The sequence below is a fragment of the Oncorhynchus tshawytscha genome, unplaced genomic scaffold (genome assembly GCF_018296145.1).
Source record: "Oncorhynchus tshawytscha isolate Ot180627B unplaced genomic scaffold, Otsh_v2.0 Un_contig_4498_pilon_pilon, whole genome shotgun sequence".
In the NCBI taxonomy this organism is placed as follows: domain Eukaryota; kingdom Metazoa; phylum Chordata; class Actinopteri; order Salmoniformes; family Salmonidae; genus Oncorhynchus; species Oncorhynchus tshawytscha.
Genome location: NW_024609304.1, coordinates 13,421 through 34,614, shown reverse-complemented (window position 1 = coordinate 34,614; position 21,194 = coordinate 13,421). Strand labels below are relative to the sequence as shown.

The window sequence follows — 21,194 nt, the reverse complement described above, 5'->3', positions numbered from 1 at the left end:
AACACACATGATCCCTCTCATCAAGCAGTGGTGTATCTAGAGAGACTGGTTATATAGAGAGACTGGTTATATAGAGAGACTGGTCATATAGAGAGACTGGTTATATAGAGAGACTGGTTATATAGAGAGACTGGTTATATAGAGAGACTGGTTATATAGAGAGACTGGTTATATAGAGAGACTGGTTATATAGAGACAACACAACAGAATTTAACAGAATAGAAGAGACTAGAATTCAATAAGAGAATAAGAGAATAGAATTCAACAGAACAACAATATAATAACAGAATAGAATATAATACAACAATAGAATATGATAATATAATGTAACAGAATAATAACAGAATAGAATATAATACAACAATAGAATATGATAATATAATGTAACAGAATAATAACAGAATAGAATGTAAAAATAGAATACAACAATAGAATACAACAATAGAATACAACAATAGAATACAACAGAATAGCATTTTATTATAACAGAATAGAATATAATACAATATAATAGCAGAATAGAATACCAGAACAGAATGTAACGGAACAGAATGTAATATAACAATAGAACATAACAATAGAATGTAACAGAATAGAACATAACAATAGAATGTAACAATATAATGTAACAGAATAGAATGTAACAGAATAGAACATAACAATAGAATGTAACAGAATAGAACATAATAATAGAATGTAACAATAGAATGTAACAGAATAGAACATAACAATAGAATGTAACAGAATAGAACGTAACAGAATAGAATGTAACAGAATAGAATGTAACAGAATAGAACATAACAATAGAATGTAACAGAATAGAACATAACAATAGAATGTAACAGAATAGAACATAACAATAGAATGTAACAGAATAGAACATAACAATAGAATGTAACAATAGAATGTAACAGAATAGAACATAACAATAGAATGTAACAGAATAGAACGTAACAGAATAGAATGTAACAGAATAGAATGTAACAGAATAGAACATAACAATAGAATGTAACAGAATAGAACATAACAATAGAATGTAACAGAATAGAACATAACAATATAATAGCAGAATAGAATACCAGAACAGAATGTAACGGAACAGAATGTAATATAACAATTGAACATAACAATAGAATGTAACAGAATAGAACATAACAATAGAATGTAACAATATAATGTAACAGAATAGAACATAACAATATAATGTAACAGAATAGAACATAACAATAGAACGTAACAATAGAATGTAACAGAATAGAACATAACAATAGAATGTAACAGAATAGAATATAATACAATAGAATGTAACAGAATAGAACATAACAATAGAACATAACAATAGAATGTAACAGAATAGAACATAACAATAGAATGTAACAATATAATGTAACAGAATAGAACATAACAATAGAATGTAACAGAATAGAACATAACAATAGAATGTAACAGAATAGAACATAATAGAATGTAACAGAATAGAACATAACAATAGAATGTAACAATAGAATGTAACAATAGAATGTAACAGAATAGAATGTAACAGAATAGAACATAACAATAGAATGTAACAATAGAATGTAACAAATAGAATGTAACAGAATAGAACATAATAGAATGTAACAGAATAGAACATAACAATAGAATGTAACAATAGAACATAACAATAGAATGTAACAATAGAATGTAACAGAATAGAACATAACAATAGAATGTAACAATAGAACATAACAATAGAATGTAACAATAGAATGTAACAGAATAGAACATAACAATAGAATGTAACAATAGAATGTAACAGAATAGAACGTAACAGAATAGAATGTAACAGAATAGAATGTAACAGAATAGAACATAACAATAGAATGTAACAGAATAGAACATAACAATAGAATGTAACAGAATAGAACATAACAATAGAATGTAACAGAATAGAACATAACAATAGAATGTAACAGAATAGAACATAACAATAGAATGTAACAGAATAGAACATAACAATAGAATGTAACAGAATAGAACATAACAATAGAATGTAACAGAATAGAACATAACAATAGAATGTAACAATAGAATGTAACAGAATAGAACATAACAATAGAATGTAACAATATAATGTAACAGAATAGAATGTAACAGAATAGAACATAATAGAATGTAACAGAATAGAACATAACAATAGAATGTAACAATAGAATGTAACAGAATAGAACATAACAATAGAATGTAACAGAATAGAATGTAACAATAGAATGTAACAGAATAGAATATAACAATAGAATGTAACAATAGAATGTAACAGAATAGAACATAACAATAGAACATAACAATAGAATGTAACAGAATAGAACATAACAATAGAATGTAACAATAGAATGTAACAGAATAGAATGTAACAAATAGAACATAACAATAGAATGTAACAATAGAATGTAACAATAGAATGTAACAATAGAATGTAACAGAATAGAACATAACAATAGAATGTAACAGAATAGAATGTAACAATAGAATGTAACAATAGAACATAACAATAGAATGTAACAGAATAGAACATAACAATAGAATGTAACAATAGAATGTAACAATAGAATGTAACAATAGAATGTAACAGAATAGAACATAACAATAGAATGTAACAGAATAGAATGTAACAGAATAGAATGTAACAATAGAATGTAACAGAATAGAATATAACAATAGAACATAACAATAGAATGTAACAGAATAGAACATAACAATAGAACATAACAATAGAATGTAACAGAATAACATAACAATAGAATGTAACAATAGAATGTAACAGAATAGAATAACAATAGAATGTAACAATAGAATGTAACAGAATAGAACATAACAATGTAACAGAATAGAAACATAACAATAGAATGTAACAGAATAGAACATAACAATAGAATGTAACAGAATAGAACATAACAATAGAACATAACAATAGAATGTAACAGAATAGAACATAACAATAGAATGTAACAATAGAATGTAACAATAGAATGTAACAGAATAGAACATAACAATAGAATGTAACAGAATAGAACATAACAATAGAATGTAACAGAATAGAATGTAACAGAATAGAATGTAACAATAGAATGTAACAGAATAGAATAACAGAATAGAATATAACAATAGAACATAACAATAGAATGTAACAGAATAGAATGTAACAATAGAACATAACAATAGAATGTAACAGAATAGAACATAACAATAGAATGTAACAATATAATGTAACAGAATAGAATGTAACAGAATAGAACATAACAATAGAATGTAACAGAATAGAACATAATAATAGAATGTAACAGAATAGAACATAACAATAGAATGTAACAGAATAGAACATAACAATAGAACATAACAATAGAATGTAACAGAATAGAATGTAACAGAATAGAACATAACAATAGAACATAACAATATAATGTAACAGAATAGAACATAACAATAGAACATAACAATAGAATGTAACAGAATAGAACATAACAATAGAATGTAACAGAATAGAATGTAACAGAACAATAGAACATAACAATAGAATGTAAAGAATAGAACATAACAATAGAATGTAACAGAATAGAACATAACAATAGAATGTAACAGAATAGAACATAACAATAGAATGTAACAGAATAGAACATAACAATAGAACATAACAATAGAATGTAACAGAATAGAACATAATAGAATGTAACAGAATAGAACATAACAATAGAATGTAACAGAATAGAACATAACAATAGAACGTAACAGAATAGAACATAACAATAGAACATAACAATAGAATGTAACAGAATAGAACATAACAATAGAATGTAACAGAATAGAACATAACAATAGAATGTAACAGAATAGAACATAACAATAGAATGTAACAGAATAGAATGTAACAGAATAGAATATAATAGAATATAATTTTTACTGCTCTAATTAGTTTTAACAGGATGCTCACCTGTGTAGATTCGGTGATAGGGGGCGGTGGTCTGTTTCTCCCCCCTCTCTCCCCCCTCCTCCTCCTCCTCGTCTGCGTCCTGCCTGGGTCTCAGGGGGGAGGAGGGTCTCAGGGGGGAGGCAGAGTGTGGGGCGGGAGGGCGAGGGAGGGGAGAGGAAGGGTGAGACCTCTCTCTCTGGACCGCCGGGTGTTGGAGAGTGGGCCTGGGGGAAGACAGGGGGGTGAGGGAGGAGGTGGAGGGAGGTGGTGAACGGAGGGGAGTTTTATGGCAGTGGAGGGAGGGGGAGGGAGTGGGGCGTGGCGAGGGGCGGGGTTTGGGCTCGGAACTCCTCTTATTGGTCTTCTCTTCTAGCTCCGCCCTCTGTTCACTGGCCTTCAGACGCTCCTACAACAGAGGGGGGTGGGGGGTGAGAGAGAGTGTGTGTAACCTCACCAGCAGTTAGGTGTGTATCAGGTGTGCATCAGGTGTGTCAGCACCAGTTAGGTGTGCATCGGGTGTGTATCAGGTGTGTCAGCACCAGTCAGGTGTGCATCGGGTGTGTATCAGGTGTGTCAGCACCAGTCAGGTGTGTATTAGGTGTGTCAGCACCAGTCAGGTGTGTATCAGGTGTGTCAGCACCAGTCAGGTGTGTATCAGGTGTGTATCAGGTGTGTATCAGGTGTGTCAGCACCAGTCAGGTGTGTATCAGGTGTGTCAGCACCAGTCAGGTGTGTATCAGGTGTGTCAGCACCAGTCAGGTGTGTATCAGGTGTGTCAGCACCAGTCAGGTGTGTATCAGGTGTGTATCAGGTGTGTCAGCACCAGTTAGGTGTGTATTAGGTGTGTCAGCACCAGTCAGGTGTGTATCAGGTGTGTCAGCACCAGTCAGGTGTGTATCAGGTGTGTCAGCACCAGTCAGGTGTGTATCAGGTGTGTATCAGGTGTGTCAGCACCAGTCAGGTGTGTATCAGGTGTGTCAGCACCAGTCAGGTGTGCATCAGGTGTGTATCAGGTGTGTCAGCACCAGTCAGGTGTGTATCAGGTGTGTCAGCACCAGTTAGGTGTGTATTAGGTGTGTCAGCACCAGTCAAGTGTGTATCAGGTGTGTCAGCACCAGTCAAGTGTGTATCAGGTGTGTCAGCACCAGTTAGGTGTGTATTAGGTGTGTCAGCACCAGTCAGGTGTGTATCAGGTGTGTCAGCACCAGTCAGGTGTGTATCAGGTGTGTATCAGGTGTGTCAGCACCAGTTAGGTGTGTATTAGGTGTGTCAGCACCAGTCAGGTGTGTATTAGGTGTGTCAGCACCAGTTAGGTGTGTATCAGGTGTGTCAGCACCAGTCAAGTGTGTATCAGGTGTGTCAGCACCAGTTAGGTGTGTATTAGGTGTGTCAGCACCAGTCAAGTGTGTATCAGGTGTGTCAGCACCAGTTAGGTGTGTATTAGGTGTGTCAGCACCAGTTAGGTGTGTATTAGGTGTGTCAGCACCAGTTAGGTGTGTGTATTTAGGTGTGTCAGCACCAGTTAGGTGTGTATTAGGTGTGTCAGCACCAGTCAAGTGTGTATCAGGTGTGTCAGCACCAGTTAGGTGTGTATTAGGTGTGTCAGCACCAGTCAGGTGTGTATTAGGTGTGTCAGCACCAGTCAGGTGTGTATTAGGTGTGTCAGCACCAGTCAAGTGTGTATCAGGTGTGTATCAGGTGTGTCAGCACCAGTCAGGTGTGTATCAGGTGTGTATCAGGTGTGTATTAGGTGTGTATCAGGTGTGTATTGGGTGTGTATTGGGTGTGTATCGGGTGTGTATTGGGTGTGTATCAGGGGTGTGTATCGGGTGTGTATTAGGTGTGTATCAGGTGTGTATTGGGTGTGTATCAGGTGTGTCAGCACCAGTCAGGTGTGTATTAGGTGTGTATCAGGTGTGTATTGGGTGTGTCAGCCCCAGTCAGGTGTGTATTAGGTGTGTATCAGGTGTGTATTGGGTGTGTCAGCACCAGTCAGGTGTGTATTAGGTGTGTATTGGGTGTGTATCAGGTGTGTCAGCACCAGTCAGGTGTGTATCAGGTATGTATTGGGTGTGTCAGCACCAGTCAGGTGTGTATCAGGTGTGTATTGGGTGTGTCAGCACCAGTTAGGTGTTTATCAGGTGTGCATCAGGTGTGTCCTCACCATCAGTTGAGCGTTCCTCTGCAGCTCCAGGACCTGAGCAGCATGTTGTTGAATCATCACCAGCTCATGTTGCCTCAGCATCTGTTGCTGTGACAACATCTGCAGCTGAGCGGCATGTTGCAGAGAACTGCCTGCTCCATACACCCCTGGCCACTGGGGGGCGCCACCCCCATCCAACACATCTCCTCCTACGGGGACACAATATAGGGTTATGCATGATCAAAGCAGTGTTCCACACACCCCAGTCATCCTCACATCGTACCGTAGCGTGGGATGTGTTCTGTGGCTATAACCATCAGCTGTCCTGACTGGGGGTCTCTGGCCAGCTGGTAGGGAGGGAGGGCCTGGTGCAGCGGAGAGGGGCCTAAACCTGGGGCGAGAGAGAGGGCGAGAGAGAGAGGGCGAGAGAGAGAGGGCGAGAGAGAGAGGGCGAGAGAGAGAGGGCGAGAGAGAGAGGGCGAGAGAGAGAGATTGTTAATGCATTATAGAAAAACACAGCTCATCGAAGACTCTTCATAGGGTTAAGATATTGGGGGACCAGTGGCTGGTTAGGATATTGGGGGACCAGTAGCTGGGTCAGGATATTGGGGGACCAGTAGCTGGGTCAGGATATTGGGGACCAGTGGCTGGTTAGGATATTGGGGGACCACTAGCTGGGTTAAGATATTGGGGGACCAGGGGATATTGACCAGTAGCTGGGTTAAGATATTGGGGGACCAGTAGCTGGGTTAAGATATTGGGGGACCAGTAGCTGGGTTAAGATATTGGGGGACCAGTAGCTGGGTTAAGATATTGGGGGACCAGTAGCTGGGTTAAGATATTGGGGGACCAGTAGCTGGGTTAAGATATTGGGGGACCAGTAGCTGGGTTAAGATATTGGGGACCAGTAGCTGGGTTAAGATATTGAGGGACCAGTAGCTGGGTTAAGATATTGAGGGACCAGTAGCTGGGTTAAGATATTGAGGGACCAGTAGCTGGATTAAGATATTGGGGGACCAGTGGCTGGTTAGGATATTGGGGGACCACTAGCTGGGTTAAGATATTGGGGGACCAGTAGCTGGGTTAAGATATTGGGGGACCAGTAGCTGGGTTAAGATATTGGGGGACCAGTAGCTGGGTTAAGATATTGGGGGACCAGTAGCTGGGTTAAGATATTGGGGGACCAGTAGCTGGGTTAAGATATTGGGGGACCAGTAGCTGGGTTAAGATATTGAGGGACCAGTAGCTGGGTTAAGATATTGAGGGACCAGTAGCTGGATTAAGATATTGGGGGACCAGTGGCTGGTTAGGATATTGGGGGACCACTAGCTCAAGATATTGGGGGACCAGTAGCTGGGTTAAGATATTGGGGGACCAGTAGCTGGGTTAAGATATTGGGGGACCAGTAGCTGGGTTAAGATATTGGGGGACCAGTAGCTGGGTTAAGATATTGGGGGACCAGTAGCTGGGTTAAGATATTGAGGGACCAGTAGCTGGGTTAAGATATTGAGGGACCAGTAGCTAGGTCAGGATATTGGGGGACCAGCAGCTAGGTCAGGATATTGGGGACCAGCAGCTAGGTCAGGATATTGGGGGACCAGTAGCTGGGTTAAGATATTGGGGGACCAGTAGCTGGGTTAAGATATTGGGGGACCAGTAGCTGGGTTAAGATATTGGGGGACCAGTAGCTGGGTTAAGATATTGGGGGACCAGTAGCTGGGTTAAGATATTGGGGGACCAGTAGCTGGGTTAAGATATTGAGGGACCAGTAGCTGGGTTAAGATATTGAGGGACCAGTAGCTAGGTCAGGATATTGGGGGACCAGCAGCTAGGTCAGGATATTGGGGGACCAGCAGCTAGGTCAGGATATTGGGGGACCAGCAGCTAGGTCAGGATATTGGGGGACCAGCTAGGTCAGGATATTGGGGGACCAGCTAGGTCAGGATATTGGGGGACCAGCTGCTAGGTCAGGATATTGGGGGACCAGCTGCTAGGTCAGGATATTGGGGGACCAGCTAGGTCAGGATATTGGGGGACCAGCTAGGTCAGGATATTGGGGGACCAGCTAGGTCAGGATATTGGGGGACCAGCTAGGTCAGGATATTGGGGGACCAGCTAGGTCAGGATATTGGGGGACCAGCTAGGTCAGGATATTGGGGGACCAGCTAGGTCAGGATATTGGGGGACCAGCTAGGTCAGGATATTGGGGGACCAGCTAGGTCAGGATATTGGGGGACCAGCTAGGTCAGGATATTGGGGGACCAGCTAGGTCAGGATATTGGGGGACCAGCTAGGTCAGGATATTATACCAGGTTTCCATCCAATATTCTAAAATCTGTATAAAGAAAATAAGCACATGTTCATAGCCGACAGGGTATATAGTGTGTATATAGTGTGGATATAGTGTGGATAGGGCACCTGCGTGGATATAGTGTGGATATAGTGTGGATATAGTGTGGATATAGTGTGGATATAGTGTGGATATAGTGTGGATAGGGCACCTGCGTGGATATAGTGTGTATATAGTGTGGATATAGTGTGGATGGGGCACCTGCGTGGATATAGTGTGGATATAGTGTGTATATAGTGTGGATATAGTGTGGATATAGTGTGGATATAGTGTGTATATAGTGTGTATATAGTGTGGATATAGTGTGGATATAGTGTGGATATAGTGTGGATATAGTGGATATAGTGTGTATATAGTGTGGATATAGTGTGGATATAGTGTGGATATAGTGTGTATATAGTGTGGATATAGTGTGTATATAGTGTGGATATAGTGTGGATATAGTGTGTATATAGTGTGGATATAGTGTGGATATAGTGTGGATATAGTGTGGATATAGTGTGGATAGGGCACCTGCGTGGATATAGTGTGGATATAGTGTGGATATAGTGTGGATATAGTGTGGATATAGTGTGTATATAGTGTGTATATAGTGTGGATATAGTGTGGATATAGTGTGGATAGGGCACCTGCGTGGATATAGTGTGGATATAGTGTGGATATAGTGTGGATATAGTGTGTATATAGTGTGGATATAGTGTGGATATAGTGTGGATAGGGCACCTGCGTGGATATAGTGTGTATATAGTGTGTATATAGTGTGGATATAGTGTGGATATAGTGTGGATATAGTGTGTATATAGTGTGGATATAGTGTGGATATAGTGTGTATATAGTGTGGATATAGTGTGGATATAGTGTGGATATAGTGTGTATATAGTGTGTATATAGTGTGGATATAGTGTGGATATAGTGTGTATATAGTGTGGATATAGTGTGGATATAGTGTGGATATAGTGTGTATATAGTGTGGATGGTGTTTCCTGCCTCATTTACCGAATGAAAATCTAACGTTCAATGTTTTGCCATTGCATTTTCACCTGTAGTTTAGTCACAAAAACTGTTGTGTTAAATTCAGTATACAGCGCACCTGTGCTCTAGCCAACAGCTCACAGCTCACCTGCCCTCTAGTCAACAGCTCACAGCGCACCTGCGCTCTAGCCAACAGCTCACAGCGCACCTGTCCTCTAGTCAACAGCTCACAGCGCACCTGCGCTCTAGTCAACAGCTCACAGCGCACCTGCCCTCTAGTCAACAGCTCACAGCGCACCTGCGCTCTAGTCAACAGCTCACAGCGCACCTGCGCTCTAGCCAACAGCTCACAGCGCACCTGCGCTCTAGCCAACAGCTCACAGCGCACCTGCCCTCTAGCCAACAGCTCACAGCGCACCTGCGCTCTAGCCAACAGCTCACAGCGCACCTGCGCTCTAGCCAACAGCTCACCTGCGCTCTAGCCAACAGCTCACAGCGCACCTGCGCTCTAGCCAACAGCTCACAGCGCACCTGCGCTCTAGTCAACAGCTCACAGCGCACCTGCCCTCTAGCCAACAGCTCACAGCGCACCTGCGCTCTAGTCAACAGCTCACAGCGCACCTGCGCTCTAGCCAACAGCTCACAGCGCACCTGCGCTCTAGCCAACAGCTCACAGCGCACCTGCCCTCGAGTCAACAGCGCACCTGCGCTCTAGCCAACAGCTCACAGCGCACCTGCGCTCTAGTCAACAGCTCACAGCGCACCTGCGCTCTAGCCAACAGCTCACAGCGCACCTGCGCTCTAGCCAACAGCTCACCTGCGCTCTAGCCAACAGCTCACAGCGCACCTGCGCTCTAGCCAACAGCTCACAGCGCACCTGCGCTCTAGCCAACAGCTCACAGCGCACCTGCGCTCTAGCCAGCAGCTCACAGCGCACCTGCGCTCTAGCCAACAGCGCACCTGCGCTCTAGCCAACAGCTCACCTGCGCTCTAGCCAACAGCGCACCTGCGCTCTAGCCAACAGCTCACAGCGCACCTGCGCTCTAGCCAACAGCTCACAGCGCACCTGCGCTCTAGCCAACAGCTCACAGCGCACCTGCGCTCTAGCCAACAGCTCACAGCGCACCTGCGCTCTAGCCAACAGCTCACAGCGCACCTGCGCTCTAGCCAACAGCTCACAGCTCACCTGTGCTCTAGCCAACAGCTCACAGCGCACCTGCGCTCTAGCCAACAGCTCACCTGCGCTCTAGCCAACAGCTCACCTGCGCTCTAGCCAACAGCTCACCTGCGCTCTAGCCAACAGCTCACCTGCGCTCTAGCCAACAGCTCACCTGCGCTCGAGCCAACAGTTCACCTGCGCTCGAGCCAACAGTTCACCTGCGCTCTAGCCAACAGCTCTGGCAATCAGCTCACCTGCGCTCTAGCCAACAGCTCTGGCAATCAGCTCACCTGCGCTCTAGCCAACAGCTCTAGCCAACAGCTCTAGCCAACAGCTCTAGCCGACAGCTCTAGCCGACAGGGCACCTGCGCTCTAGCCGACAGGGCACCTGCGCTCAGATACAGTGCAGTTAGGCTGTGTGGATATAAAGTGGGTATAGTGTGTGTGTGTAGTGGGTGTGTAGTGGGTATAGTGGGTATAGTGTGTGTGTAGTGGGTATAGTGGGTGTGTAGTGGGTATGGTGGGTGTGTAGTGGGTATAGTGGGTATGTAGTGGGTGTAAATCAAATCAAGTGTATTTATATAGCCCTTCTTACATCAGCTGATATCTCAAAGTGCTGTACAGAAACACAGCATAAAACCCCAAACAGCAAGCAATGCAGGTATAGTGTTTGTGTAGTGGGTATAGTGTGTGTGTAGTGGTATAGTGGATATAGTGGGTGTGTAATGTGTATAGTGGATGTGTAGTGGGTATATTGTGTGTGTGTGTAGTGGGTATAGTGGGTATAGTGGATACAGTGGTTATAGTGGGTGTGTAGTGGGTATAGTGTGTGTGTAATGGTATAGTGGATATAATGGGTGTGTAGTGGATATAGTGGTTATAGTGGGTATGTAGTGGGTATAGTGGATATAATGGGTGTGTAGTGGGTATAGTGGGTGTGTAGTGGATACAGTGGTTATAGAGGGTATAGCGGGTGTGTAGTGGATACAGTGGTTATAGTGGGTATAGTGGGTGTGTAGTGGGTATAGTGGATATAATGGGTGTGTAGTGGGTATAGTGGTTATAGAGGGTATAGCGGGTGTGTAGTGGGTATATTGTGTGTGTGTAGTGGGTATAGTGGATATAGTGGGTGTGTAGTGGTATAGTGGGTGTGTAGTGTGTGTGTAGTGGGCATAGTGGTTATAGAGGGTATAGCAGGTGTGTAGTGGGAATAGTGGGTATATATTGTGTGTGTGTGTGTGTGTGTAGTGGGCATAGTGGTTATAGTGGGTATAGCGGGTGTGTAGTGGGTATAGTGGATATAGTGTGTGTGTAGTGGGTATAGTGGGTATATTGTGTGTGTGTAGTGGGTATAGTGGATATAGTGGGTGTGTAGTGGGTATAGTGGGTGTGTAGTGTGTGTGTGTAGTGGGTATAGTGTGGATATAGTGGAAATAGTGTGTGTATAGTGGATATAGTGGGTGTGTAGTGGGTATATTGTGTGTGTGTGTGTAGTGGGTATAGTGGATATAGTGGGTGTGTAGTGGGTATAGTGGGTGTGTAGTGTGTGTGTAGTGTGTGTGTAGTGGGTGTGTAGTGGATATAGTGGGTGTGTAGTGGGTATAGTGGGTATATTGTGTGTGTGTGTGTGTGTGTAGTGGGTATAGTGGATATAGTGGGTGTGTAGTGGGTATAGTGGGTGTGTAGTGGGCATAGTGGTTATAGAGGGTATAGCAGGTGTGTAGTGGGTATATTGTGTGTGTGTGTGTGTGTGTGTAGTGGGCATAGTGGTTATAATGGGTATAGCGGGTGTGTAGTGGGTATAGTGGATATAGTGCATGTGTAGTGGGTATAGTGGGTATATTGTGTGTGTGTGTAGTGGGTATAGTGGATATAGTGGGTGTGTAGTGGCTATAGTGGGTGTGTAGTGTGTGTGTAGTGGGTATAGTGTGGATATAGTGGAAATAGTGTGTGTATAGTGGATGTGTAGTGGGTATATTGTGTGTGTGTGTGTAGTGGGTATAGTGGATATAGTGGGTGTGTAGTGGGTATAGTGGTGTGTGTGTAGTGTGTGTGTGTGTGTGTGTAGTGGGTGTGTAGTGGATATAGTGGGTGTGTAGTGGGTATAGTGGGTATATTGTGTGTGTGTGTGTGTAGTGGGTATAGTGGATATAGTGGGTGTGTAGTGGGTATAGTGGGTGTGTAGTGGGCATAGTGGTTATAGAGGGTATAGCAGGTGTGTAGTGGGTATATTGTGTGTGTGTGTGTGTGTGTGTGTGTGTGTAGTGGGCATAGTGGTTATAGTGGGTATAGCGGGTGTGTAGTGGGTATAGTGGATATAGTGCATGTGTAGTGGGTATAGTGGGTATATTGTGTGTGTGTGTAGTGGGTATAGTGGATATAGTGGGTGTGTAGTGGGTATAGTGGGTGTGTAGTGTGTGTGTAGTGGGTGTGTAGTGGGTATAGTGGATATAGTGGGTGTGTAGTGGGTATAGTGGGTGTGTAGTGTGTGTGTAGTGGGTGTGTAGTGGGTATAGTGGATATAGTGGGTGTGTAGTGGGTATAGTGGGTATATTGTGTGTGTGTAGTGGGTATAGTGGATATAGTGGGTGTGTAGTGGGTATAGTGGGTGTGTAGTGTGTGTGTAGTGGGCATAGTGGTTATAGACGGTATAGCAGGTGTGTAGTGGGTATAGTGGGTGTGTACCGTAGGGGGATCCCGACAGCCAGATGGGCGGGGCTCCTTGGCGGGGCATCCAGGGGTGAGAGGTCAGAGGGGAGGGGTCGTGGGGCCAGCGGGCGGAGCCTCCAGTCACCATGAGGTTGGAGGTCATGAGGTTAGAGGTCAGGGCGCTGGACACCAGGGGGTGCATCTGGGTGAACTCTGCCAGCTCCTTACTCTCTCTGATCACACACACACACACACACACACACACACATCTAATTCATAACACTCTTTATATCCATCCTTGATATGGAGTGATAGAGTGCACACACTTCAGGAACAAGAGAATCAACACAACCAGGGAATCAACCGCTAACCAGGGAATCAACCCATAACCAGGGAATCAACCCCTAACCAGGCAATCAACCGCTAACCAGGGAATCAACCGCTAACCAGGGAATCAACCCCTAACCCAACCAGGGAATCAATCCCTAACCAGGGAATCAACCCCTAACCCAACCAGGGAATCAACCCCTACCCAACCAGGGAATCAACCCTAGCCAGGGAATCAACCCCTAACCAGGGAATCAACCGCTAACCCAACCAGGGAATCAACCCCCAACCCAACCCGGGAATCAACCCCCAACCCAACCCGGGAATCAACCCCCAACCCCACCAGGGAATCAACCCCCAACCCCACCAGGGGATCAACCCCCAACCCCACCAGGGAATCAACCCCCAACCCCACCAGGGAATCAACCCCCAACCCCAGGGAATCAACCCCCAACCCCACCAGGGAATCAACCCCCAACCCAACCAGGGAATCAACCCCCAACCCAACCAGGGAATCAACCCCCAACCCAACCAGGATATATATATGAGGAATATCTACAGTTTCCTAACAGGTTATATATATATCTAACCACTACAGTCTCCTAACAGGTTATATATATATCTAACCACTACAGTTTCCTAACAGGTTATATATATATCTAACCACTACAGTTTCCTAACAGGTTATATATATATCTAACCACTACAGTTTCCTAACAGGTTATATATATATATCTAACCACGACAGTTTCCTAACAGGTTATATATATATCTAACCACTACAGTTTCCTAACAGGTTATATATATCTAACCACTACAGTTTCCTAACAGGTTATATATATCTAACCACGACAGTTTCCTAACAGGTTATATATATATCTAACCACTACAGTTTCCTAACAGGTTATATATATATCTAACCACTACAGTTTCCTAACAGGTTATATATATATATCTAACCACTACAGTTTCCTAACAGGTTATATATATCTAACCACGACAGTTTCCTAACAGGTTATATATATCTAACCACTACAGTTTCCTAACAGGTTATATATATATCTAACCACTACAGTTTCCTAACAGGTTATATATATCTAACCACTACAGTTTCCTAACAGGTTATATATATCTAACCACTACAGTTTCCTAACAGGTTATATATATATCTAACCACTACAGTTTCCTAACAGGTTATATATATATCTAACCACTACAGTTTCCTAACAGGTTATATATATATCTAACCACTACAGTTTCCTAACAGGTTATATATATATCTAACCACTACAGTTTCCTAACAGGTTATATATATCTAACCACTACAGTTTCCTAACAGGTTATATATATATCTAACCACTACAGTTTCCTAACAGGTTATATATATATCTAACCACTACAGTTTCCTAACAGGTTATATATATATCTAACCACTACAGTTTCCTAAAAGGTTATATATATCTAACCACTACAGTTTCCTAACAGGTTATATATATATATCTAACCACTACAGTTTCCTAACAGGTTATATATATATCTAACCACTACAGTTTCCTAACAGGTTATATATATATCTAACCACTACAGTTTCCTAACAGGTTATATATATATCTAACCACTACAGTTTCCTAACAGGTTATATATATATCTAACCACTACAGTTTCCTAACAGGTTATATATATATCTAACCACTACAGTTTCCTAACAGGTTATATATATATCTAACCACTACAGTTTCCTAACAGGTTATATATATCTAACCACTACAGTTTCCTAACAGGTTATATATATATCTAACCACTACAGTTTCCTAACAGGTTATATATATATCTAACCACTACAGTTTCCTAACAGGTTGCAGGTCAGAAAAGGTGACAGACTGCCTCCACTGCAGCCTTTCACAGGTGAGCCGTTAGTCACGCCCCCTAACCTGAGCAACTTCTCCTGCTCACGCTCCAGGCACCCCAGTCTATCACCACGGTGACGGGCTCGCTCGTCCCCCCGCTCCTCGTCTGTTTGGACGACAGAATAGAACATAGTGACCCATAATGCACTGCTTCAACAACAGTAGATTTGGTGATATCTGGTATAGTAAAATATACGGAACTTAAAACGCAAACAAATTTCTACGATTTTACCGACTTACAGTTCACATGGAAAGAGGTCAATTTAAATGAATAAATTAGGCCCTAATCTATGGATTTCACCTGACTGGGAACAGACATGCATCTGTTGGACGACCAATTGGATACCAGAAATTGTGGAGAAAAAGGGATACAAGTAACAAAAATAAATAAATATTATATATATTATAATAAAATGAACATAAGAAAAATAAAGAAATACAAACTTGAGAAAATCCGTGGCCTTTTATTGTCCCCCAGCACAAGGTGCACCTGTGTAACAATCATGCTGTTTTAATCAGCTTCTTGATATGCCACACCTGTCAGGTGGATGGATTATCTTGGCAAAGGAGAAATGCTCACTAACAGGGATGTAAACAAATTTGTGCAAAGAATTTCGGTGTGTGAAAAAAACTGTGTAGAATTGTAGGAAGTGTCTTAAAATGTCAAAACAAAACTGTTTGTCCCCCCCCATATCTAAACAACAGCTGTCCCCCCCCCATATCTAAACAACAGCTGTCCCCTTGCTATAAGATGTAAATCAATAGTCTCACCTTTAACCCCTGCGTGCAGTAGTAGAGGTCTCTGGGAGTCTGTATTGCTCTGTCTGGCCACTGCCACAGCTATCCCTACAGGAGGGTGACGGACCTCTCCCCCACCCTCGCCTGGCCCCGCCCCCTCGCCGCGTCCCAACGACCGAGAGCTGTCGGGGCGCTCCTGCTCTCTCTTCATCAGCCTCCCCCGCTCCTCCTCCTCCTCCCTCCAGCCTCATGAACGCCAGCCCTCCGAACGCGGCTTGGTTGTCCGTGTTCTGCCTGGAGGACCCCTGGCGTTCAGGTGGGAAGGTCCCGCTGTATTTGATCAGACTCTGCATGGCCGACACCTCTCCTCCGTCTGCTCCCCCTCAGACCCTCCTCCCCCGCTGCCTCTCCTCCCCCCCACTGGGCGGTACAGGGCTGAGGTGTCCAAGTAGCGCCCCTGTCCCTCCTCTCCCCTCTGGGGTTGGGGCGGAGGGTGGGGGGAATGTGTGTGTGTGTGTTGGGGTGTGTGGGGGTTGGAAGGGGGTCTGTTGAGTTCCTGTTGGTTATGGTGTGAGGGTTGAGTGTGTGTGTGTCTGTGTTGGGGTGTGTGGGGGTTGGAAGGGGGTCTGTTGAGTTCCTGCTGGTTATGGTGTGAGGGCTGAGTGTGTGTGCGTGCCTGCTGTGCGGAGTGTGCGTGTCCGTGCTGGGAGGCCAGAGCTGCCATATGACTGGTGGCGTAGTTGGCCAATGGGCTGATGGGGTTCCATTTAGGCCCTTCCCCCACCCGCTCCAAGCCCAATCGGATGGCATGTTTTGGCGTGTCCCTGGGGTCCGGGCTGAACCCTGATTGGCTGACGTAACCGTCTCGTTTCAGCGCCGAACCGTTGGAGCAGATCACAGAGCCCTCCTCCCGCTCTCTCTGATTGGACAAATCACCAGGAAGAGAAGCGCGACGGTCCGATAGTGTCTTTTCAGGAAACCTCTCTCTCTCTCTTTCTCTCTCTCTTTCTCTCTCTCTTCTCTCTCTTTCTCTTCTCTTTCTCTCTCTCTTTCTCTCTCTCTTTCAGTTTGTCCTGTTTGTCCCTGGCCTGCGATGCGATCTGGATCGGGCCGACCTGCTCATCATAGACCTCCACAGAAGGCACGTAAGTGGGCGCGCTCACACGCTGTTCCCTGATAGGCTCCCGGTGTGCAGGGTAGGCGGGGCCAGGAAGGAGTGCACCGCTGTAGGTAGATTCAGTCTTCCTCAGCCTGTCTGTGTGTGTGTGGGGGCTGGGGTTAGGGTTGGGGGAGCGAGTGGGTGTGTCATCAGTCTCTGGGTAACGCCCAGAAGAGGAGGAGCCCTGGGGGGTCGAGAAGCAGAGGGGTGGTGGAGGAGAACCTCTCTCTCTCGGTCTCTGTCTCGCTCAGTCTCTCGTTCTCTGTGGCGTTCTCTCTCTCCACTCCTCCCATCCTGTGTCAGATCTACCACACTGTATGGACGAGGCTCCTCTCTCGACCGCTCCCTCTCGCCTCGCCCTCTCTCCTCGCGGTAGAGTCTGTCTCTGCCCCCCTCCCGGGGCTCCTCTCTCTCCTCGTGGTAGAGTCTGTCTCGGTCCCTGCCCCCCTCCTGAGGCTCCTCTCTCTCCTCACAGCAGAGTCTGTCTCGGTCCCTGCCCCCCTCCTGGGGCTCCTCTCTCTCCCTCGCCACACGGTAGAGTCTGTCTCGGGCTCTGCCCCCCTCCTGAGGCTCCTCTCTCTCCCTCTCCTCGCGGTAGAGTATGTCTCGGTCCCTGCCCCCCTCCCGGGAGCTACTCTGGGGGGTGGAACTGGGGGGGACGGAGGAGGGTTGAAGAGGCGGCTGGGGTAACGACACCGGCAGAAAGAACCTCTCTGGAACACAAACATGACAACACCAGCAACACCATCAGACCACATCCTCCAACACCACCAACACCATCAGACCCCATCTCCAACACCAACACCACATCCTCCAACAACACCACCAACACCACATCCTCCAACACCACCAACACCATCAGACCACATCCTCCAACAACACCACCAACACCATCAGACCACATCCTCCAACACCACCACCTCATCCTCCAACACCACCAACACCATCAGACCACATCCTCCAACACCACCACCAACACCACATCCTCCAACAACACCACCAACACCATCAGACCACATCCTCCAACACCACCAACACCATCAGACCACATCCTCCAACACCACCAACACCATCAGACCACATCCTCCAACACCACCACCAACACCATCAGACCACATCCTCCAACAACACCACCACCACCATCAGACCACATCCTCCAACAACACCAACACCATCAGACCACATCCTCCAACAACACCAACACCATCAGACCACATCCTCCTCCAACACCATCAGACCACATCCTCCAACACCACCACCAACACCACCACATCCTCCAACACCACCACCAACACCACCACATCCTCCAACAACACCAACACCATCACCACATCCTCCAACACCAACACCATCAGACCACATCCTCCAACACCACCAACACCATCCCTCCAACACCACCAACACCATCAGACCACATCCTCCAACAAAACCACCATCACCACATCCTCCAACAACACCACATCCTCCAACAACACCACCAACACCATCAGACCACATCATCCAAAAACACCACCAACACCATCAGACCACATCCTCCAACAACACCACCATCACCACATCCTCCAACAACACCACCAACACCATCAGACCACATCCTTCAACACCATCAGACCACATCCTCCAACACAATCAGACCACATCCTCCAACAACACCACCAACACCATCAGACCACATCCTCCAACACCAGACCACATCCTCCAACACCACCCACATCCTCCAACAACACCACCATCAGACCACATCCTCCAACAACACCACCATCAGACCACATCCTCCAACACCACCATCAGACCACATCCTCCAACACCACCATCAGACCACATCCTCCAACAACACCACCATCAGACCACATCCTCCAACAACACCACCATCAGACCACATCCTCCAACAACACCACCATCAGACCACATCCTCCAACAACCACCATCAGACCACATCCTCCAACAACACCACCATCAGACCACATCCTCCAACAACACCACCATCAGACCACATCCTCCAACAACACCACCATCAGACCACATCCTCCAACAACAACACCATCACCACATCCTCCAACAACAACACCATCACCACATCCTCCAACAACACCATCACCACATCCTCCAACAACACCACCATCACCACATCCTCCAACAACACCACCATCACCACATCCTCCAACAACACCATCACCATCCTCCAACAACACCATCACCACATCCTCCAACAAGACCATCACCTCATCCTCCACCAACACCATCACCTCATCCTCCAACAACACCACCAACACCATCAGACCACATCCTCCAACAACACCACCAACACCATCAGACCACATCCTCCAACAACACCATCACCTCATCCTCCAACAACAACACCATCCCCTCCTCCTCCAACAACACCATCACCTCATCCTCCAACAACAACACCATCACCACATCCTCCAACAACAACACCATCACCTCATCCTCCAACACCATCCCCACTCCAACACCATCACCATCATCCTCCAACAACAACACCATCACCTCATCCTTCAACAACAACACCATCCCTCCTCCTTCAACAACAACACCATCCCCTCCTCCTCCAACAACAACACCATCCCCTCCTCCTCCAACACCATCCCCTCCTCCTCCAACAACAACACCATCACCTCCTCCTTCAACAACAACACCATCACCTCCTCCTTCAACAACACCATCACCTCCTCCTTCAACAACACCATCACCTCATCCTCCAACACCACCACCACATCCATCAATTTGCTGAGTACAGTGTTTCAGGTAAATTTCACTGGTCATCCCCAAAGCCAACACTTCCTTTGGCCACCTTTCCTTCCAGTTCTCTGCTGCCAATGACTGGAACAAATGGCAAAAATCTCGAAAGCTGGAGTCTCACGTCTCCCTCTCTAACTTTAAGCACCAGCTGTCAGAGCAGCTTACCGATCACCGTACCTGTACACAGCCCATCTGTAAATAGCCCACCCAACTACCTCATCCCCATATTGTTATTTATCCTCTTGCTCTCTTGCACCCCAGTATCTCTACTTGCACATCATCATCTACACATCTCTTACTCCAGTGTTAATGCTAAATTGTAATTATTTTGCCTCCATGACCTATTTATTCTCTTACCTCCCTACTCTTCTACATCTGCACACACCGTACATAGACTTCTCGTTAGTGTTATTGACTGCACGTTTGTTTGTGTGGAACTCTGTTGTTGTTGTCTGTGTCTCACTGCTTTGCTTGATCTTGGCCAGGTCGCAGTTGTAAATGAGAACTTGTTCTCAACTAGCCTACCTGGTTAAATAAATAAAGGTGAAATAAAATAATTTATTATCCATCAGAACACAACAACACATCAGATACAGTAACAGGTTTGCAAAACAAATCTGTCCCGAGACGCCGCCACGCTGGTCCCGAGACCATTGGGGCTCAGACCATCTATTACAAATCAATATTTCAATCTGAAGGCAGTATGGTTTGAAGAGACTGAAATGAGACCATATTTCAATCTGAAGGCAGTATGGTTTGAAGAGACTGAAATGAGACCGTATTTCAATCTGAAGGCAGTAAGGTTTGAAGAGACTGAAATACCGTATCGTTTCAATCTGAAGGCAGTAAGGTTTGAAGAGACTGAAATGAGACTGTATTTCAATCTGAAGGCAGTATGGTTTGAAGAGACTGAAATGAGACCGTATTTCAATCTGAAGGCAGTATGGTTTGAAGAGACTGAAATGAGACCGTATTTCAATCTGAAGGCAGTATGGTTTGAAGAGACTGAAATGAGACCGTATTTCAATCTGAAGGCAGTATGGTTTGAAGAGACTGAAATACCGTCTCGTTTCAATCTGAA

General features: G+C 44.9%; 1 protein-coding gene across 1 annotated transcript in view; it reads right to left on the bottom strand.

The window, feature by feature from the left end:
* Nucleotides 1–21,194, bottom strand: part of LOC121844556 (trinucleotide repeat-containing gene 18 protein-like) — a 78,335-nt gene that overhangs the window by 55,151 nt on the left and 1,990 nt on the right. The window contains exons 3-8 of the mRNA XM_042314792.1: nucleotides 16,225–18,063; nucleotides 15,478–15,559; nucleotides 13,256–13,452; nucleotides 6,373–6,480; nucleotides 6,111–6,298; nucleotides 3,968–4,352 (exon numbers count right to left, since the gene is read on the bottom strand). Of these exons, the coding sequence (XP_042170726.1) occupies nucleotides 3,968–4,352; nucleotides 6,111–6,298; nucleotides 6,373–6,480; nucleotides 13,256–13,452; nucleotides 15,478–15,559; nucleotides 16,225–16,402 (1,138 nt within the window). The 5' untranslated portion in view covers nucleotides 16,403–18,063. The remainder of the gene's footprint in view (nucleotides 1–3,967; nucleotides 4,353–6,110; nucleotides 6,299–6,372; nucleotides 6,481–13,255; nucleotides 13,453–15,477; nucleotides 15,560–16,224; nucleotides 18,064–21,194) is intronic.